Source organism: Trachemys scripta, chromosome 10, assembly GCF_013100865.1.
Source record: "Trachemys scripta elegans isolate TJP31775 chromosome 10, CAS_Tse_1.0, whole genome shotgun sequence".
NCBI lineage: Eukaryota > Metazoa > Chordata > Testudines > Emydidae > Trachemys > Trachemys scripta.
This window is the reverse complement of record NC_048307.1, coordinates 48,381,581-48,404,615: the sequence shown is the minus strand read 5'-3', so window position 1 is coordinate 48,404,615 and position 23,035 is coordinate 48,381,581. Positions and strand designations below refer to the sequence as shown.

Below are 23,035 nucleotides of genomic sequence, written 5' to 3'. Positions count from 1 at the left end.
CAAGACACTGTGATCCACTATCTGAGCTCTAAATAAGGCACACATTGCTTCCAGCAAAGGAGAAACATAAATATGTTTTACAAAAGCCTTTCATCCTTTCACCTCTCCCACCCCCACACATGCAATCAGCAAGGAGCACTGTGTCCCAGCTCACCATGTGGGGGGCCATCTCCTCAGAGTTAGAGGGGGAAGGCGATTCAGTGAGGTGATGGCACACACGCTCCTCAGTGCTTTATCTGTCAGATAAATAAAGTCTTCTGTCTGCAAGGGCTATGGATGGCCACACCCACATCTCCACCATCCAAAATTCCCTGCTAGCCTAGTTGAGCTTCACTGGAAAAAGCCATTTTGTTTGCAATCCCATCGTTCCTTGCAACCCCACCCAGACTCTAGAAACTTCGCCCAGATTGGTTGGGATTGAAGCCTGATGGCTACTGGGAATTGCAGCAAACTCTTCTCCTAACAGCAGCTAAGCCAGTCAGCCGAGATACTGCAGAACTGGGCAGACATAGGCCAAGAAACAGAATGCTCTGTGATGCCTCCGTTTATACATTATTTTTAATTAAGCCATCAGCCTACGAGACCAATTGGAGCCTTTGTGAACTGGGTAGTTCTCTAGCCATGCTGGAGAAACCCCCCACAGAAGATTTTGCTTTTAGGACCCACCAGGCCTCAGATGGCTTTTCTGGCCAAGCTGGGAGTTGGCACATGGATACTGTCCTTGGGCCTCTTCTTATTTATCCATATCTGAATTTTGGATGCATATTCCAGCTCCCAGTATTAGCCTCCATACATAGGCCTGCTCCTGGGAGATTCAGACTCTCAGTAGCTGCCAATGCCAGTGCTGTCAGACAATATAGCTCCCACCAGCTCTGAGAAAACCTGGAAAGACCCTGCCACTGAAACAACCCATCACTCATGGGAACACCCTCCTCCTCTCTCAGCTGACACCAGCAACCATACGGCGGTGAGACATTATCCTCACCAGCCTCAGGCCTGGGCAGCCCAAAACAGCCATGGAGAGAAAGGGAACCCCTCCGGTGCAAGGAACAAGGAACCATTCAGAGCAGGGGGGAGATGCAGCCTTGAGGCACTAGCCCTTTAAGAAGGGGAACCTACTTGTAATCTGAGAGGGGCCTGTTTTAACCCAGTCTGATTTGTGACTGGTGGGGAAAATTCAAAAGTCCCTCCCTCAGCAGCAGTTTATTAAATATAGTAGTAGCAGAGCCCTCAATTGAAAACAGATAGGCTCTGTCCGTGGCTGTGCCTCCTGCTCCTTCCCCTCTCTCGCTGCGTGAGGAATGCTAACGGCTGGTCCACTCTAGGTTACATCATGGGGTCCAGCAATCTTCCCACAGCACTGCTGCTGCTCCAGCTCACCCTGCAGATGCAGCTCCTCCACGCAGGACCAGAGTCTGGAGGTAAGTTCCCCCATGCAAAGTCACCTGCTGCTGGTTAGAGCCCAACTTTTTGGGAGATGACAGGGAAAACATGGTCAATGCCAGGGAGAGCCATGGGGCACAGAGCAGAGAAAAATCAACGGGGAGAGGTGAGAGAGAGTGTACTGGAGAAAGATTAGCCCTCAAATCCTGTCTGTTCAATGTTGGGACTGCAGCTGCAGGGAGAAAAAGAAGGGAATGAACTCGATGGGGATTCGTCTCAAAGCCCAGACAGCCCAAATACTGGGACAGCAGCTGCAGGGAGTAAATAAGGAGACTGGTTTCAGGGCCAGCTCTCTGCATCCCAGCCCAGGAGCATCAGGGGGATGAAAGTACAGATTTCAAGGCAATTAACCATCGGTTTCAGACAGTCCAGCACTGGGGTCAGGGATTCAGTAGGGTCCATTGCAGAGTGATGAGATCTCAGCCCCACGCTGCATGTGCCTAGGCTCAAGGAGACAAGCTGCTAGTTTTAAAACAGGATTTCCCTATGAGGCAGGTTGTGCTGTAAGCTCCCTTCTGTCAGGGAATGTGATTCCATCAAGTGTTCAGTAGGGCAGTGGTTCTCAACCAGGGGTACATGTACTTCTGGGGGTATGCAAAGACCAGGGGTCTTCCAGGGGGTACATCAACTCATCTAGATATTTGCCTAATTTTACAACAGACTACATAAAAAGCACTAGCGAAGTCAGTACAAACTAAAATGTCATGCAGACAATGACTTGTTTATACTGCTGTATATACTGTACACTGAAATGTAAGTACAATATTTATATTCCAATTGATTTATTTTATAATAATATGGTAAAAATGACAAAGGAAGCAATTTTTCACTAATAATGTGCTGTGACACCTTTGTATTTTTATGTCTGATTTTGTAAGCAAGTGGTTTTTAAGTGAGGTGAAACTTGGGGGTACATAAGACAAATCAGACTCCTGAAACGGGTACAGTAGTCTGGAAAGTTATCACTCCCATGTGTACCTGACCTTCACCACTGGAATTGGTAGTTTTGTCTTGGGGGTGGCTGAACTGGGCTCGGTTTACTTCTCCCATTGCTGTTAGCAGGGCTGGAACTCCGGAAGGATGAGGGAATGAATGGGGAGAAATCAAAGTGAGTGCTGTCCCTGCTCTGTGATTTTGTGGTATTGGCACTGTGCCGCAGGGATGGAGCGTCTGTGCATCCAATATATCTCCCTAAAGAGGGCAGAGCCTGGGAGCAACAGACCCAGCCCTCTGTCCATGTGTGGGCTTTGAGTTAGAACTGTAATGCTGTGCAGAGTCAAGTTTTCAACCCTCTCTCATCCAAAGTACAGTGGATGGCTTACTATCATCAGTAACAGATGGAGGACATGCTGCTTATGCACATGTGTTTCACCTCCTGGACTCCACCTTGTCTGGCCTGTGGTCTTCATCTTTCTCCCTAATAGGTGCTCAGATACCATTGTGATGGGCACCAGTACACAACCCTAGGAAAGTAGATGGTTTATAGCTACGCTGCAGGCATTTATATACACACTGTGTGGTTTTCTCCAGCTGAATATTCAGGTGCAAACTCCAGCCTCCAGAGAAAACAGCAGCCCGGCTGTCACTGGTAATTCAATATCTTCTCCCCCTTATAAATGGATGTGTGAGGTTGAGGTGCATTAGTAGGAGCAGGAAAATAGAAAGGTGCCACCACATCAGATGTGTTCTGTGCAGTAGGAGGCACAGCAAGTAACAGTACAGAGTGAGGGCTTGATTTCTGTCCCAGCTAGGAGCGGACGCCGCAGGGCCTGGAACAGATACCCACACATGGAATGAACCAGTCTCTGTTCAGCCAGTGAGGGTTACTGCTGGGCACAGGATAGGCGGGAACACAGAGCATTGATTTATAATTAGTTTCCCTCATGAACTGGCCAGGTTTTACCACACAGCACTTGGCAGATCTTTGAGCTGTGGGTACTCCCTGCTCCAGCGTCTTGCGACTGAAATTCCACTGTCCTTCTCTTTGTCTTTTCTCCTTCAGCCATATCCCTCACATCTGCCAGGACAGTCATAAATCTAGGAAATAGGCACCTCATCCAATTCAGAGTAAGGGTGAAATTGACATGCTGGCCTCGTCCATTTCTGGCCTGGCCTGCTAGTGCCATGCAGCTGCTCCTCCTCCAGAAATACAGCCCTTGTTGAACATCTCCAGGCCTTTCTCTTTTGACTCCACCACAGCCATGCCCTGCCTTTCTGCTTCCCACTCCATGCAAAAGGGGGACATGCTTAGGGATGCTTTCATCACCTCATCTCCTTGAGGTTGGCCACACTAGTCACAAGGCATTGTTTCTCTCCCTAATTGGATGACTGAACTTTTACCCAGGAGGGTCCTGAATAACCCATATTCCACTAAGTGGTTCTAGCTGATATACATGAGGGTCCCAGGCAGCATTGGCCAGGTTTGTGGCATCATCTATTATAGCCACTGGACTGGGTGCAATCAGTTAGCAGTGCCTCCAACTCTCATGGGGACATACAGGCCATGGATGCCTGCCCCTGAGGACAATTCCAATACCCTCGATAGTGCTCTGTGCCGTCACGGACCCAGGCAGGAGACAAGCAATGAGAAGTTTTAGCACGAGGCAGTGAGGGTGGGTGATGATGCTTATAATCAAAAGGGATAAAAAGAGGTAGTATTTTATAAAGCAAACAAAAAATTAACCATTTCTCTGATTAAGCAACTCTCCAGTGCCTCGCTAGCCACTCGTATCAGATCCCTGAGGGCTCCAACCAGGACCCGAACAGTCTTGCCAGAACAGTTCTGAGAGCTCTGCTCTGGGCCCAGAAATGGCAGACGGGTGTGGGAGAAAGGTGCAGGTAATGGACAAGGAAGAGCCTTAGACAGCTGCTGGGATCCGGCAAGCTGAGTGCTGCTTATAAACCTGTGGCCCAGCTCAGTGATCCTCTGCTGAAGCCTGGCTGTACGAGACCTGGACAAAGCCAATCCAGCCCCCAAGCTGTCCTGGGTCTCCGAACTCACTGACAAACTAGGCAATGGCTGCAGGAGCATCTGCAGGAACATCTCCCAGGGCACTCCACAAAAGCAGCCACAGCGCTAATTGGGATCAGCTGAGCTGCTCAGCTGAGGTGTCTCAGGAACAGGTGCCGATGGCAGCCAGTCCACTGAACCAGTGCTCTTGGTCTGAGAAGTGACTCCTTCTGTCTTCCAGCATGCATAGGCATAGCTTCCACAGCCAGGGCTAGGGGGGTCAGGTTCAAAGCCTAGCAGGCAATGAGTACTCTGGAGCCCATTGTAGACTTTGCCTTCCCTTCTCCCCCCTCCCAGGGGACAGAGAGCAGCGACTGGAGCTGCTTAGAGCAGTGGTTTTCAAACTGCGGGTCATGACTCAGGACTGGGTCACGGAATGTAACACACTGGGTCGCAGTGGCTCTCGTCAGCACTGCCGACCATGCTGTTAAAAGTCACATTGGCGGTGCTGCCTGGCTAAGGCAGACTAGTCCCTACCTGTTCTGACACTGCGCTGCGCCCCGGAAGCAGACAGCAGCAGGTACAGCTCCTAGGCAGGGGGGCCACGGGCTTTGCGCGCTGCCCCTGCCCCGAGCACCAGCTCCACACTCCCATTGGCTGGGAACCAATGGGAGATGGGGGGCGGTGCCTGCAGGTGAGAGCCGCACAGTGCTGCTTGTGTGCTTACGCCTAGGAGTCAGACCTGCTGCTGGGCGCTTCCAGGGTGCAGCGCGGTCCATGGTGCCAGGACAGGCAGGAAGCCTGCCTTAGCACCCTCTGCGCCACTGACCGGGAGCCACCCAAGGTAAGCCTGCGCCCCAGCCCTATGCCCCAATCCCCTTCCCCAGTCCTGAGCCCCCCACAAACCCAGAGCCCCTTCCTGCACCCCAAGCCCCTCACCTCAGAACCCTCACCCCCTCCCGCACCCCGACTCCCTGCCCCATCCCTGAGCCCCCCCAAATCTGGAGCCTCCTCGTGCACTCCAAACCCCTCATCCCCAGCCCCACCCCAGAGCCTGCAACCCCAGCCCAAGCCCTGACCCCCTCCTGCACCCCAATCCCCTGCCCCAGCCCAGAGCCTCCTCCCACACCCTGAACCCCTCATTCCTGGCCCCATCCCCCAGCCCTCACCTCCACACCCCAAACCCTCATCCCCAGCTCCGTTGGGTTGCGGGCATCAACAATTTTCTTCAACTGGGTCACCAGAAAAAAAGTTTGAAAACCACTGGCTTAGAGAGTGAGGGGGAGGAGGTGCAGAGTGCTTCCTCTCATCTGCCTCTCCCGCCAAAATCCGTTAGCTCTCCCCTCACCCTTCCTATCAGCATATTTACCTCCGGAAAGGGAGGAGAGGGGTAGCAACAGGCTGCAAGAGCCAATATTTCCACTTTGAGGGAACACTTTGTCCTAGTGCAGACAGCCTCACTCCTTAGTCAAGCTCTGCCTGTGCAACGGCTCTCCCCAGGACCAGGATGCGCTCCAAGGGCGGCAGTGAATCATGAGTTTCCAGTGTGAATGCTCACACTCTGGGATTTACAGGCCTTTTTCTGGCTGATCAGTGGCTGTTTGAACACTCAGAGTAATGAACTGCATGAGCTCATGGGTCAGGGCAAACCAAACTTGGCACTTTCATTCTTAAAGCCATCCATGGCTCAGGTGTTTTATTCAACCAGCTCTTCTTCTTACTGGTTTTCCAATGACTGCCGAGCTGGTCCAGTCATTCCTCCTTCAGCCTTTCTTTAAAGCTGATCCACTTCTTCAGTAGCCCCCTCTACCACTGAACCCAGGCAATTCCTCCTCTTCCTCATTTGACAGGGTTTCATATCTCCATCCCAGCTTCAAAGTTTGACTTGTACTCCCTCATCAGCTGGTCCACAAAACTTCAACCACTTTGTCTTCTCTAGGGCTGGTTAGAAAAAGGTAAGTATTTTCCTGCAGGAAAATAAATTGCAAGAAATGAACTTTTTTCTTTTTTCCCTGCAAAAATTTACTGGAATTTTTCTTTTTGTGACAAAAAATTTTTGTACTCAGTTTTCAAACCCCCCCCCCCAAAGTTTTAATGTTTGGTTGAAAAACTGGGAAATTTAAAAAAAAATGAAAATTTTCCTCAAAAACTTTTGTTTAGAAAACAGACCTTTTTTTGTCTAAAAACCTTCTGGAATGAAAAATTGCCACCAGCTCTAGCCTTCTGCTTCCCAGTCGTTTTCTTCGCATGAACCTTCCTGATTCAGATTCAAAGGCAACCATGACTTTGACCCATTGTGGATCGGTGTCCTGTTCATTGTGAACTTCCTTGGCATCCAGAGAGTCCAAGATGGTTCTTTCCACAGGCCAATGTGCTTCCAGGAGGTGTAAGGATCCATAACTGTCTACTGCACACTATCTTCTTCACGCGCCAAAATATTGTAGTGGCTGGCAACATAAGTGGAAAAATTCTTCCTCTTCTGCTTTGTTATTGGGTAAAGTGATCACCTTCCATCTAATTCTGGCTTTTATCCACTGGACAAAGAGCTAACCAGGCAAAGCCACTGCTTATTTCTTTGTCCAAGATGGCTTCAGTGCTCCTTCTGGCACTCACTAGAGATGTTTCATAGTGTGACACTCTTGTTGTTTCCAAAGTTTACAATATCACCAGATTGCTCCACCCAGTCATGCACATACCAGGGATGGTTAGTCAGTGGTTTCTTGCTTCTTCTGCCAAGTGGTGCCAGCTTCAACCTTCCTAGGAGCCTTCCTTATGCACTCACACCAGCTTGTCCCTTTAGTAGGAGAGAATGGGTTTAAGGAGCAGCTGCCTGAGATGGGAAGACTTGAGGGTGCTGGGGTTGGGAGAATGCAGTTTATTACTTACTTGGCTATTCTTGGGCATTTTCCAGCAGTCAATGGGAGGCTGTAGCATGGTGGTAATGAAAGAGAAGAGTAGACTGAATTCTTCAACACACAAAGTGCCAGATCTCCAACTGGGCATATGATCATCAATGGAACTGCGCAGATGCCATTCCAGTCCCAGGGCCCAGCCCTTGGAACCAGCTAAGCTCCATCTGATGCAGGTCCTAAGGGCAGGGAACAAAGGTGGCTTTATGCCACTTTTCCGGCTCTCTGGTGCTGGGGCTAGTTCAGCTCCCAACCAAATCAGGTCAGCCTCAAGGCTGCTCTAACTGACAGCCAATTGCCAATAGCTGAAGGGACCATTCCAGGACTTGGGACACATCAGAGCACAAGGGCAATTCTAGCCACACCCATTTACCCAGCCATGTCCCTTCCAGACCACCTATACTGGGGGCTGCAACGAGGGGTGGTATAGAGCCAGCTATGCCAGCTCTACACCGCTGGGGTTTCCAGCATGCTGGGGAATCCTCAGATGGCTGGATAAACCAATCTTACAGCAGGGCTGCCATCACAAAGGGGCATCAGACGCAAACATCTGGCCCCAAGCCTCAGAATCAAATACTGGTTGGTTGATCCCCTCCCCCCGTAAACCAGTCCTCCCATCTCTGCACATGTATAGTTTTATGCCCCTAGCATGCATGCTTTGGGCCAGCGTCAGGTGGGTTAAGAAGGCCCCATATTTAGACGGTAGAGGAATGGCCCATGTTTAGACTAGCAAGGAGGGCGCCTCTGCTCAGGACCCTGGGCTTTCCGCCCATTTCCAAATGGAAATAGGCATTGCACGTACAAAAAAAACCCAACTTGTAAACCTCTGCTCTTAACATAGAACTGTGAAGCTTTAGTAAACTGATTTTTCAGTGGAAGGAGTGCCTCTGCTCTCTGCCAGCTTCTGTCAAGGCCACACATATGCTAAATTCCCCTTTCTCCCATTATCTTCTAGCTGAGCATTTTTAATAAGCACAAACAGGGGGGTAAAACCTTGTAATGAAATGGACTTCCGTAGGATTGCTCTAATGACTATTCACAGTATGCTTCCAGGAGGGAGTGTTGGTAGGGCAGCAGGGGTGGGGCGGTAATGAACAACAGAAGTATCCAGTTAAAATGCCTCCACTGTACCCCCCGCCCCTCAAGCCAGGTCGTACATTTTTTTTCAATTTAGGGCCTGACTTTTCAGAAGGCCACATGCCCAGTGGAGAAGCGCCATATTTGATTGTGTGAGCAAAAGGCAATTTGCATACAGGCATGCACTGGGGTGGTTGTACATCCCAGCTGGGAGCGTGTAAATGTGCACACCCATTTTGCACATGCACGTCTGGAATTTTGGCCCATGATTTTAAAGTTATTGTGCACTATTCCACCCTCAGCAATACCCAGACACCTGTCCTGAGTTCAGCAGGATTGACTGGGTGTAACTGAGAGCAGACTTTGAACCAGGCTGTCTCCAAAGGAGATGATTTTATTTAATCATGGGGTGGCACCCAGTCCTTAAGCAAAAAGTTTTTTTGTTTCTTTTGTAGTGCCAGGAAGTTCCAAGGTAGCTTTAACGTTGCTAGTGAAGACATGCCCCTAGACTTGATGTTTAGTTCTTCAGCATAAATGAAACCACAGACAAATAAATTATCAGTAATAAAATAAATCAATTATTTTTAAAGCATTCTCTAAATGCTACTCAGGGCCAGGCCCTCAGCTGGTGTCAATCAGTAAAACTCCACTGATGTTAATGGAGCCATCCTGATTTATTCCGGATGAGGATCTAGCCCATGTCAGCTCCAGTAAGGAAACAAGAGATTAAATCTGAAGGAGAACGTTGTAAGAATCAGTGCACCTCTCTACCTGCTGGATGATAAGTTCCCCAAAGTTCAGGGGGTTTGGATGCCTGACTCTGATTTTGGCATATCTCTAGTAAGCAATGGAACAAAACAGCCATGGGAAGTTATGGAGAGACCTCCCTCCAGTGGACATACTCAAGAGGCTGGACTTGACACCCATCTCTTAGAGGAGGTTCTGAAAAATTACATGGATGCAGCCTCCAATTCAACCATCATGCACCTAACTCTGAGAACATGAGTACCCCAATTAGCTTCAGTAGGACTTGTTTAAACTTAAGCACATGCTTAAGTGTTTTGCTGGATCTGGGCCTAAATGACTCCCTGGAAGTCCCTTCCAAGCCAATTGGTTCTGCAGGAGTGGCCAGTCTCCTCACAGGTAGACAATTACCCAGCCAGTTTCCTCTTGCTTACATCAGTGCCCTTCCTATATCTGGTGGGACAGCCATGCCACCTGGCCTTTGTCATGGAGAAGTTACTACTGTGTTTGACTACTTCTCTAGCAGGTCAGCTAAGCATGCAGGCCAATGCGGCTAGCCTGACCTCCTCTTTTAACAGGGCTTGAGACCTATGAAGATTGCCTAGACGTTCCTCACTCAGAAGTCAAAGGGAGGTTGGGTCTGTCCCTCCATTGGACGATGGTTAGCAATAAAGTGTTACGGTTTGGAGATTTTTTTGTGCTACATTGAGCAATCTAAATGATTTATTCTTTTTTTTTTCCAAATGCACCACATATGTTGAGGTCAAAGTTCTAAGCAGCTGGAAGAGTTTCCAGCTGATGGGAAAGAGCAGAAAAAAACTGTGTAAGAGAGAAAAGGAGCAGAATGCAAGTCAGTATCGTGGGAATCATGTAGGAATATGTTCCTCTCACTCTTATATTTAGCAGTGGCAAGCTTCAGGCAAATTCACAATAAGCACATTCCTAAACAGGGGCAGCACAGGGCTAGCTGTGGATTACAGTCACTAAGTGGATGGTGATACAATTTCATAGGCACAGACAACCTTAGCCTAGAGTCTAAATTAAGTCTGATGTATTGACTAGCTGAAAACAGAGACCATTCACAACAGGGAGAGAGAAATTCAGTCCACGTTTTCTGCTCCCAAGGCTGTTCCCAGAGTCCATTCCAGGTGGCCACAGAAATCCAGTTAGGACTCTTCTCCTTAGAATCTAGATTCCCTAAACTGAGTCTAGTCTTAGTGCAGCTGCAGGCTTCATTAACCTACATTTTTCCCTTAGGACACTCATAGGAAAATCATTGGTTTGTATTTTCATACCTAGCTGACCTGGATTCTGGGTTTGGCCCAATATGTCATGCAGGTGCCAGTTTCATATACATAATTAACCTCAGAATCAAGAGATGCCAATCAAGAGAAATATTTTTGTAGTCTCTCTGCTGCACGCAGCTCTTAGCAGGAGTCCACATAAATTACCCTGATTTCAGTGATATCCTATTCCTATCTATATCACCAAATTGGCTTCCGGGGTTGGGGGGGGCCCCCAGCAAAGTTATTGTAGTAAGGGATTCCTCAATCCCAAATTAGTCCTTTCTGGGACAGCTGCACCTTCATAAAATGACTCTGAAATAATGTGATTATGTTGAATCTTCACACCAGGAAGCAACAGCATGATAGATTGATGCAATGGCATATTGCAACACTGCAAAGCCATGCTGCAGCAGTGCAATGTGCATGACGCATCATGCCTAAAATAAATTCAGGACTCTGTAGTTGGTTTGCAAGCCAACCACTTAGGATGCAGCTTAAATGGAGACAGTTCCACAGATCTTGAGGCCAACACTGAGGTTAGGTGGCAGATCAATTGCGTGCGCGCACACACACACACACAATTTCACAAGTATAGCAGGTATTTAAAGCTGTCCTGGTCTCTGTGGAAGAGCTTAGCTGCAGTTGCAGGTCAATTGTGGTAATTGAATGTTCATCAAAATAACCTAGTGATATTTTAATGTTTGATCATGTTGTTTGTCGGGTTGAATTTGGCTTTATACTTAGGTTTTATTAATAAAATGTAATAGAAAAACTAAGCCCAACAGAAATGTTTCTAGGATTTTTTTTAACTGAAAAGGTTGAAACAGTTCCCATCCCATCTCCAGAAGAATTTTCCTGCAGTGTTTTCAAATAAGGCTTGCAGCCTTTTTGCTAATGCATACTAACTGGGAAATTAAATGGACTAGAAACTGATTTTAAATCAGAGTGAAATTAACTAGTTTATTTTGATTTTCAGCAGTTTACCATGTAACTGCCAACATGTGCACCTGCAGTGAATTGTGGGCACAAAAAAATGCAAGCACAATATTTGCAGGTGCAGATACTTTTTTGGAGTGTTTGTGTGTCGGTGAGAGAGGGGTGAGTATTTCTGTGTGAAGATGTATGTGGTGAGCACGCCTCCGTGTGTTTTAGCGTACTTGTCTGGGGTGCGTCTATTAAAGATGGTATGAAGCTACAAAATTCAGATCCAAATTTGAACCCAGATTTCAAACACTTCAGAGTTCAGGAATCTTGGTTTGTTCCATTGTAAAGATAGGGGTTATTTGCAAAATTTAATCCTGGGTTAGGATGATGCTTAAATCTGACAAACTGGTCTGGAGGTTCCATGCAAACAGGCTGTCTCACTGTGTTCCTGCAATTCTGCTTCGGTCACAGCTTTTCCAAACCTAACAGAAGTGGAGGGTGCAGGGTTGGTTTAGAGGGGGAAGATTTGGGTCAGGTCTGTTTTTATCTGAATCAGGTCACGTATCACAAGTTCAAATTGCACATAATCGGCACGTTTGGATTCTGGGAAGTGAAGAGCCAGTGAAAGATACCCATCCACATGAAACAGCCCTGGGGCAGATGCTAAGCAAGAAAAGTGGGAAAACAGGGTGAATGCTGAGACTGGACAGACGATGCAGCTGAGATAGAGACAAGGATGCAGGGATTGGATGCTAGAGTTACAGCAGGTGATTGATGGAAAGTTTGGCTGCAGAGGCTGACAGAAGCCGATGCTAAGATGCCTCTGGGAGAAGTGGGTTTAACCAGTCTCCCTGCTCCTATCCCAAGCATGCATCTTTCTGCACTAGTCTCAGATAGAAAGTGGATTTCCCCACTCACTATATTTCCTTAGAAGAACAGCACTTTTCACCTGCCTCAGTCAGAAATAAACTCCCTCCTCCCCCACACCCTTTCTCCAGTTGATGGAGGGATATAAATTCTGGCCCCACCCAAGATCCAACAGAGTTAAAAAAATTCAGATTTTCCATCCCTGTCTCTCTTGATCTGCATATGTCTTGTGTTGCAATCCTGCTGGGCTCCATGCAATACCACTGAGTATTGCACTGTCCTGAGCGGCAGCCCTTGGCTGCTCGACAGACAGTGGCAGACAGACAGAAAGCCTCTTGAGGTTTGACAAAAATATCACTTGGCAGGAAAAGAAGGGGTTGCACAGCCTCCGGGCGGGCACCTGACTAGCCTGGGGTGGGGTCCCACCACATCCCTTCAGCTGAACAAGGAAGAAAGTAACATTCAAACTTGTGTGTAATGTAGCTCAAAAGCCACAGCACGATGCCATGACTCACCCAGTTAAAAAGGGAGCTTTTATGGGTAATGAGTCAGTTATAAATTTGAGTGGAGATCTTTCTTTTTTTTTCCCTTTTGCTCAAATGTTTATTATTTGTGGATTGGGGCGGAGGGCATGGGGAGGAATAAAGTCCTGTTCAGGGAAGGGAGGGGCAGTGGCTCATCAGCACACACAGAAACACCTCTCAGCTGCTCTTAAGTCTGTGATTAGTTATGGAAGAAATGTGTTTTTAATTGCTAATTCTGGGCTGGCTGAATCACAGTCTCCCAGATGCTTGAGGTAGTGGGGCTGTCCAGGCTATCTGGGACTTCTGATTTGTCCTGTCTTTAAGAAGGATGGTCTTAGTTAAGACACTGGACTGGCTCTGAGATCTACTGACTCCATAGGTGACTCTGGGCAAGTAACATAACCAGTGGGAGTTAGGTCCCTAAATACTTGTGGGGATCTGGGCCTTCCAGTCTAATCTCCACTGCTATGTGCTTTATCCACACAGGAAAGCTGTTTTGGTAACCAATGGTGTGAATTCTGGCACTATAGTTATACAGGTATGACCTGCCCACATGGACTCTCTGATTCCAGTTACAATAGGGCCTTTTTCAGTTTTGCATATATCGCTTGGGAAGGATGTTATGCTGTCCCCAAGAACAAGCCCTGTTATACCAGAATAAGACCTGCTCTACACAGTTTTGGTGCCCTTATAACTATTTTGGTTTGGGAGGTAATTTTTTTTTTTTAACTAGTACAGTTATACCAGTACAACTACTAAAGTGGATGCAGATATACTGGTATAAGGTCTCATATCCTGCGATAGCTTATTCCCCCTTTCTAGATGGGAATAGCTATTCCGTTCTCAATTATACATATCTCACGTAATCAATCCCCTGCCACTGCCAGGGTCTCAGGCATTGATGGCCCTTCAGTCTCTCCTGTTCTCTGCCGGTGGCACATAGTTTGGTCTCCTGAGAACTGAAATGCTTTAGTCTAACTTCCGGTTTAATATAGGGGTATCTGTGTGAAAATTAATGACCTGCATGATGCAAGAGATCAGACTAGATGAGGTAACAGCCCCTTCTGGCTTTAAAGTCTATGAAACCATAATGGTATAAAGCACCTTCATATCAATATACCGGCTTCCATCCCCAGACGGTTGAACCATTTTATCGGTACTTGTATAGTTAAACCAGTACAACTTGTGTGTGCAGACAAGGATTTTAAGTTACCTTGGGAGGGGTGTTACACCTGTATTGCTAAACCTGGATCACTATATCGACAGAGCTGGTCACACTGTCCCACATGGATAAGCCAGCAGTCGTTAGCCCCAGGGCAAAGTGCATGTCAAATGCCACCTTTCTGATTCAGCAGCCTTCTGCTCCCCCATTGCTGTCACACTGCACACGTGTCAATGGCCACACATGGGGCAGGGACACAGCGAATCAGACCCTTAGCCTCTCTGTGCCTCAGTGACTCATCTGGAAAATAAGGATAATCAGAGTTTGTCTGCCCTGTCTGTTCAGATTCTAAGCACTGTGGGGCAGAGGCTGTCTCTGGCTACGGGTGTATAGCCCCTTGTGTAAGGGGGGCCTGATCTTGGCTGGGGCCTCTAGGCACTATTGGAATACAAATAGGTAGCATACAATTTCCAGTTTTCTGCCCATATGGCTCATCTTTGCTTGATCAACTTCTGTCTTCCCTGAGAAGAAAGTGAAATACCAGCTAGTGACACCAGGCCAAAACCCCACTCAAGCACAACACCACTGCTTTACATAAGATCCCTGCTTATCCCTGGGATAGAATCACATCAGTCTAAAGGAACTGATAACAAAAGTTCCCATGATCTTCCTCCTTGCATCTCACTTCCCTGTCAAAAAAAAAAAAATACTAGTACAATCAAATTCATTTGCTGGAGCCTTTAAACTGCTCCTGAGGAGGTGAACTTGCAGCTCGTTGTGGGAAAGGGCGGGGACAGGAACTAAGTGCTGTACAGTAAGTGACTCTGGTCAGTATGTGATTGCTAACTAACCCTAAAAACTGAAATTCCTCCCTACCACCCTTAAAAAAGAAAAGAAAAGAAAAGCTCTTGATGCACATGAGAACCAAGTGGATGGATCCGTGCTCAGCCCTCGGGGACTCTGGAGGAATTTTCCGTTTCCCCTCCTCGCCTGCCCCTCAGAGATAGAGTGATCCTCCTGGCTTGGCTTCAGGAGAGTTTGAGGTTTTATATATCCTGTCCCACAGAATCTCTGGGTTCACACTGTCATTTCCTCTGGGAACTGGGGCGGGGGAGGCTGAGAGAGGAAACTTCTGGCCAAGGTGGAGGTGGCTGAGAAAAGCTTTTTGCCCCACTAGGCAGCTCTGAGAGGGGATGTGCACACCCCCACACATGCAGGCCTGTCTATATATACACATTAATCCCGCACTATAAATAGGGGTGGGCAGACATTTCTTGTCTCTATGAACACAAACTCTAGACTTGTTTCTCAGAGAAAGAAAAGTTGGAGGGAGAACAAATCCTGCTCCTGCTACAAAACCCACGGCAAATAAAGAAAGAAAGAAGTTCTGGATATTCCTTTCTTTGTGAAAATAAAGCATTATTTTTTCTCTCTCTCTCTCTCATCAAAGAACATCCCAATCATCCATCTTTCTTTCTTTCTTCCACGTCCCAAACTGCAAACATTTGCTCCAGTTAATAGTGGAGGGTTATTTTTCCCCCATGGTACAGGGGGTCACTGCAACAGCGTAAAGAGACGCGACTTCCACCTCCCCCTCAAGGTGATGCCCAGTCCCACGCTGGTTCCATGCTCAGTGTATTGTAGTTGTCAGAGATTCTGATGAAAATGTTTGTGGCATGCGGTGAGGATGCAACGTGCCGCGGAGATGAAAGGCGCCTTCCTTCTCCCTTTAATGATAGCGTTAGATTCTGAAATTAAGCACAGCAGGGAGCTCCTCTATGAGCTTCAAAAAGGCACCTCACACGTCTGCCTGTTTTTTAAACATCTCTTTTCCTGCCCTTGTTAAAGCTGATCAATTCTCCCCGCATGTCAGTGTTGTGAAGATAGTTGCACATTAGGTTTAGAAATCTTGGGCCTGCTGAATTATACTAGCTGAGGATCTAGCCACTAAAATTTAGAAATCCCCTTTACTGCTTTCTCCGACTCCTGTACTTTGCTCTGCGGTTCCTATGTTCCCTGTTGTAACATCCCAGACAGAAGCCTTTGCTCCTACCCCAGGCAGGCAATGATTAGCAACTGAGGTTGAGACAGGTCTTGAACAAGCCATCGCAGGATTTTCATTGCAGCCTACGGATGCTGGGAGAGAATACACTGAGAGTGTTTGTCCGTTCTATGCAGGTCTCCTTGCAGCTAGATGTGCTCAGTAAAGCTGCTGGTTTAGCCCCACGCACCCAAGCTACCTCTGCCCACCACCTGTAGGAGAGCTGTGCTAAACAGAGCTCACATGGGTGGCTGCAACAGCTATCAGCTACCCGTGTGTGGGCAGCAGGAAAAACAAAGTTCAAAGCAGAGAGGCAGTGTTGTCTAGTGGCCAGGGAGTCCAGAGCCGGGGGCTCTATTCCTGGCTCAGCCAGAGAGCTACAGCGTGACCACAGAGTTGCTGGCCTGTCTACCCAGCCCAGGAAGGACTAACACCACACCCAAAGTCCTTCATGCCCTTCGCTCAGCTCAGTTTTACCCTTTAAACATAAAACTTGAGCAAAACAAAGCATTTCCTCTGCCCCTTGGACTACAAGTCCCTGAGGCTTTTCCTTTTCCCTCTCTCTCAGTGCTGAAAGGATGGATACATACAGTCCCCATACTTTTCTTCTCCCTTCCAGCCCATCCCCTGCTGCAGGAGCCCATCTCCCTCCAACTGAGTCTCTCAGCCCTTTATAGAAAACACCTGAACCATTCCCAGCTGGGTCTGATAATCAAACAGAGCTGGGTAGGCCCCGGCCCTTAATGGGAACCTTGTTACAGTGGCCTGGGGTCAGTCACTTCCTCTCTTTCCCCTCCCACATTTGGTCTGTCATGTCCATCTTGTTTGTTAGATCTTGAGGCAGGGCTCTTGCTACGGTATGTGTATGTACAGGGCCTAGCACAGGGCTGCCCTGATCTTAGGCGGGTCTCTACATGCTACTGTACAGTTAATAAAAATAATCTATTTCTAACGCATCCTGAATCTTTCCTGGTGAATTCTGGGGGCTTCTTAAAGAGTTGGCTCCTTCTTCTCAAACTTTGATCTGATTACCTGTAGCAAACCTCATTCCCAACTTAACACCAGGAATCTTGGAGATTTGGTCCTGTGGGGATCACCTCTCTCCTGTCAGCTTCCTCAACAAGGGAAACCAACATGCATAGAGCTGAGGCTGGGGATGGGTGAAGCCTAGCCACATTTCAGTGTGGGGTAAGAGTTAGATTGGTGGGTGGGCAGAGGGATAGAGACAGAGCTCATACAGGAATTTGCCTAAACTAGGATTTCACACCCTTAGCATGGAGGGATCCAAGAGAGCAGTGTCTTTCCCCTCCCCACTTATTATTTGCAGTGTTGTTGTAGCCGTGTTGGTCCCAGGATGCTAGAGAGAAAGTGGGTGAGGTAATAGCTTTTACTGGAGCAACTTCTGTGATGAAAGAAGAGCTCTGGGTAGCTCCAAAGCTTGTCTCGTTCACCAACAGAAGCTGGGCCAGTAAAAGAGATTACCTCACCCATCAGTTCTCTACCTATTAATGGTTCTTTTTCTTACCTAAACCGCAGCATATCTCTTTGGCCCTTCCCACCTTCCCATATTAATTCAGGAGACACTTCTGCTCCTGATTCCCAGCAGGGGCCCGTGGTGGTATGGGGTGGGGAGGTAGGATTCATGGTGATTGCATTTCCTCCCAGTGCGCTTGCCTCTTGGCGATACAGAGCTGTTTTTATTAGTGAAGAACAGGGAGCTCTTTTTCCCAGATAATTATATTTTCCTATAAGACCTTTCCTCACATTCAAATCCACACACAAAGGATCAGCAGAAGCCAGGGACCCTGGAGACTGTGCCACTCCAGACACAGCGTTCACTTAGAACTCTCCTGTGCCTTCTGGTGTGTTTCACATCCAGGCAGCACATGGTTGTGCATGCAAGGGCACTGCTGTGTACCCCAGACCCACTGCACAAACCACTTGGCACATGCTGATCAGAGCATACACCTCTGATCAGAGACAGGCAACTTACATCACACCACATAGATCAAGCAGGCACCACTATGGTCTCAGAGCAAACAGCCAAAACTTCACTGCAGCTGCTTTTAGTAAATAAATAATTCCTCCCACCCCTAGAACAATAGAGGGCCTAGGATTTATACCACAAGACACAATCATAGCATATTCCCTCCCGTTGGCAAGCTGCATAGAGAAACCAATTCATGTATACGTTCATACATCCCTACTAAAACATTCAACCCCTGCACAAATGTACACACAGCCGTCAATTCAAGCCCTTCTGTACATATGGTTATTACCTCTACATGCACATGCACGCACTCCTGCCCCAAATCCGTCACAGTCCTGTAATCAAACCCACCCCCAACATAAAGGCACTCATATAGTTCCCAAGTCACTGAGAGCTTCTCCACCAAAAGTGGTGTGATTCTGCATTGAAGTGGCAGCTTTATGGCATGTTTACACACCACTAACTCAATGTCCAATCCAAGTCCTATGAAAAACAATGGGAATCTTCCCAAAGACCTTCATGGGAATCAGACCAGACCTTAAGCTGTCAAAGTCCTATCCCAGCATGCAGTGGGCTTAGCATAAAACCTGATGTGGACCAGTTGAGAGTTGGGGGGTCTTTCCTCCAAAGGCCTGGTCAGAGATCTGGACGAGAATCTTCCAAGGCTATGACGTCAGTCACATTCAAACTCCTCTCAGCAAATCCGCATGCACTTAGACGCATTCAAGCACTCACATACATAGTGCAGAGCTATACATGGACACACCTAACCAAGACAGACAGGCAGAAATCAATGCACAGATACACACACACAATATTTCCAACCCCAGGCATTTCATGAGATTGGATTAAAAATCATGAGATTTTTAAAACAGAGTAGATTTGTGGTTCTTTTCCTTAGGGTTTTTGAGCACTAAGGTGATGTCTATAGTGCCATAAAAGACCTGTGGCATGGCCATAGCTGGCCCAAGTCAGCTGACTTGGACTTGTGCGGTTTGGGCTGTGGGGTTAAAAATTGCCATGTGGATGTTCAGGCTTGGGCTGGAGCCCAGGGACTGAGACCCTGTGAAGGAGGCGGGTCTTAGAGTCCAGGCTCCAGCCCGGGCGAGCTTGAATGTCCACACTGCTATTTTTATCACACCAGCCCGAGTCAATTGACCAGGGCTCTGAAACTGAGTGCCACGGTTTTTTATTGCAGTATAGACATACTTTAGGGTGCATCTGAGTCAGGTTTTCAACCTTTTCTCTGCAAGCACAAGGGGTAGAAGCATCCTCTTTTTTAAATGAAAGCAGAGATTCTCATGTAATCACAGGACTCCAGGAGCTGGGGTTATAAGAAAAATATCAAATATCGCAAGACTTGAGATCAAATCCCAAGAGCTGGCGACCTTGTGTGCAGTTATATACATGCACACACTAACACCCAGTGCCTATCAGCATAAACCAATACATCACATGGCACACACTCTGAAACGTGGCAACAAAAAGGCACCCCTGCAGAGCACATGTGTGTAGTCAAATGTGCTTAGTGGGACAAGTTCTACCCCATGCAACTCTACAGATTGCAGCAGAGTTGCAGGAGGGTGAGGCAGTGCAGAATTTACCCTGTGTAATGTAATCAAGCACCCTCCCTCATTTTACAAAGGGGGCACTACCCCTTGCTGCTCCCCTACCAGGTCCCCACGCTGAGCCCCTTCTGGAGGTTGGGAGGGGCCAGGGAAAGCTGTGGGTATGAGGGACAGTGAATGCAGAGTAGCGTCCAGAAATCCTTCCAGCAAAAGAGAGAAAGACCGACTTGGAACACACTGCGAATCACGTCCTCTAAGGCTAAAACAATTTTTCCAGGCCAACTTCTCTTGGCAGCCTGGAGCAAATGAGTGAGGCTGAGTCACACTGCAGCAGACATCACAAAGACCCTTTTAACCTCCCTGCTCCCCAAAACCTCCCTCTTTTCCTCTCCTCTCGCTCTCAGCTCAGCAGCTCCAGCTGCTGCTTCCAACTTAGGATGTGTCCCTCAGGCCCCTGGAGTCTGGTAGTGACATCTAACTAGAAGCCCTTCATCTCTTCCTCGCTCTTCACTGCTGTTTCAGTGTTGTTCCAATGCGGGCTTTGGCGGGAATGTCAGTGGTACGTTCCAAAGCCAAGAGCCATACAGTCCAATTCCTGGTGGAGAAACAAGCACTTGCCATGCAAAATACATGCTAGTACACATCAGCATGTCCAATCAGACACAGTCATGACTCACACATCGAGTGTGACACACGGGCACGGATACCCATCTCACACAGACACGCCTCCCCATTTTCACATGCATGCATATCACCACATGCATTGCTCCCCTGTCCCCACGAAATCATGTGTCATTCATGCAGAATACCTTACACAGCCACATGCAAACATGGATATTGCCCAGGGTTGTCAAATGCAGAGCTAGGTTACTGTCAAATGTAAACAGCACAGTCACATATATTATAACATGTCTGGACAGGGACACACATCACCACATGCATTGCCCACACACATGAAATCATGCAGAAAGCATGCATACATGCACATTGCCAAGTGCTCAGTAACACAAACATCACAGTCACATACACTGTAACCTGTGCACACACGATTCACATGCACACACCAATACTTCAGAGACACACACATCACCACACAGAGATTCGTTGTCACACACCTACACCCACAGAGACTCTTCACACCCACTCGCATACACAAAGGGCAACTTTTCACATTTCATTGCAAAGAATTTGATTTCTGGTGCCAGATTCTTTTCCAGGGCTCCTTCCCCAGAAGGACAAGCTGTTTTCGTTTAACTTCATTGCAATGGCAACTGAAATGGACATATGCTGAATGATGCCAACGCAGCCAGTCACAATGGGCAGCTGCACAAGCACACTCTTTCCAAATGCAGGCAAACACACATGCAAAGAAATAAGCAAGCAGAAGAGACTGTGTCCCTTCTGACAAACGCATTGAGCCTCAGTCCCCCAGATGAGGGTCAAGCCAGGTTACACCTGCTGTTTGGCTCCCTCTTTTTTTAAAAAACAATGTGACATTTTTAAGGTAGACTCAATCATATGTTCTCACTCCAGCTGTGGCCTGTTTTGCAATGATCATTTGCCTTTCCTCCTTAACTTTCCCCTAACGGTTTTGCATCTGGCAGAGCCAGACAGTGCAGGAAATGCCATCAGCATTAGAACCTCTAGAATCATTATAAAACCACGCTGCATAAGCAAGGGACCATCACACATGGTCAAGCCAGCCAAGTCTTCTGGGTTCTGCTGTACAAAATGCAGCTATCCAGAGTCTCCTTTACTCTACTTGGGAATTATGAGGGAGACAGGGAGCCAAAGAACAGGAGAGAAGAACCACAGACACATTAGAGCCAGCTGGGTTCAACTATGCAACAAATACAAAGTGGCTCGATCCTTTTTGCCACTACAAGTCCCTTTCTCATACTGAGGCCAAGCCAGCTGGTCCAGCCACAGAGCCACATTACAATTAGATTTAGTAACAAGCAAACTTGATTTGCCTCATTTTCAACCATCTTCAAGCGTGTGGGTTCTCAAATTGGAGTGATCGCATTCCTGCTAGGGAGAACCGCTGATGAAAAGGGAGCAGAGAGAAGGGAAAGAGAGAGCAAATGGAGTAAAGAGGGGGAATGGGGGAGGGCACCAGCTTAATAAATATATGCTATAAGATTTGCAAAAGTGATTTGGGGGGCCTCCGGGTTTGGATGATCTAACGAAAGATGCCTTAAATGGACCTGATTTTCAGAAAGGGCTGAGCACCTGCCCTCTGAAATCAGATAAACTCCACTGAGCGAGTGTAACCCACACACCTCCTGGGTGTGGCATTCTGTCCCCTCCAGTGGCACCAAGACCACTTAGAGAGAGCAATTAATGAGTCTCCTCTACAGCTTTAGCTAAGAGCCATATGGCTTTTAGCTCATGCAGTAGAGACTCGTGCATTTAGTTCCAGAGGTCCCAGGATCCATCCCGCCCGCCAATGACCGGGGTCTGTCGGTGTTACACGCGTCTCAAGCTGGAGCCCCGAACTCAAGTAAAAAGGGTAAAATGATAGGGACCCCCTTTGTAAAGCGCTTTGAGATCAATGGATGGAAAGCGCTCTGAGTGCTAGGGAGCCATGTGATGACTGACAGTAGCAGCAGCACAGGGGAAACAAGGCTACAGCAGCATTAGCATCCTGAGTTGGAATCCCACTACTCAGGCCTGTGTATTGCGGGGGAGGGGAGGGTCTCCGCTCAGCCTGGGGCGCGTCACACGTGCTGAACAATCTGTGCTCGCTCTGTAACGTGAGGCGCACTAGGGGGAGTTAATGACATAGTGGAACTCAATGCTGCCTCCCTTGATGCAATTCAGCCCTTTCATCTGCCCGGAATCCAGCTGGGTGTGTTAATATAATTTATTTTGTCTGGTGAAGGGTAGCTAGTGGAGAATTGACACGGTAACCACAACAGTTCCTTACGATCCATCCTGTTAATCAGAGTTGTAAACCAATACGCCACATGGCGCATGCACAATAAATCCAGGCATTACAGGCCAACTTTCCATCCCACCTTCAGATATCCTCTGTTCCTTGTGTGCACGCTGGATTTTGCCTGCAAAAGCGGGTGTGCACCTATATAGGCAATGAAGGGTCTACACTTGTGCATGCAGATGGGTGCAGGCTCCCTGATTTGCAAATTAGTGGGTCCAGATCCCCAAAGGCATTTAGGCACCGAATTTCCACTTAAAGCCATGGGAGTTCGGTGCCTAAATACCTTGGAGAATCTGGGCCTTGCTGCCCACAAAACATCCTCACTGATTTTTGTTAAGCACAGTTAGTGGGACAGAGAAAAACAGAGGCAAAGTGCAAAACAAGAGTCCAGGTGAAAAAATGCTGTATACCAACAGCAGCAGTTTACCCTTTCGTTTCTCTGCTGTTTCGTGGGTTTCCTAGCTTAGCAGATTGTACGCCATAACTCAGGGGCTTCTTGGAGTTATTTAGCACAGAGTCTCATGTGTACACTTCAGGATCCAGAGTGTTGCAGAGAGCATGGGTGCTGTACTTGCTCAGGTAAGGGCATGCTTTAGGGAGCTCTGCTTT

General features: G+C 47.7%; 1 protein-coding gene across 1 annotated transcript in view; it reads left to right on the top strand.

Annotated features, from left to right (window-relative positions):
* Nucleotides 1–1,001: 1,001 nt before the first annotated feature.
* CSPG4 (chondroitin sulfate proteoglycan 4) overlaps nt 1,002–23,035 on the top strand; it is a 76,841-nt gene continuing 54,807 nt past the window's right edge. The window contains exon 1 of the mRNA XM_034784446.1: nt 1,002–1,421. Within this exon, the coding sequence (XP_034640337.1) occupies nt 1,334–1,421 (88 nt within the window). The 5' untranslated portion in view covers nt 1,002–1,333. The remainder of the gene's footprint in view (nt 1,422–23,035) is intronic.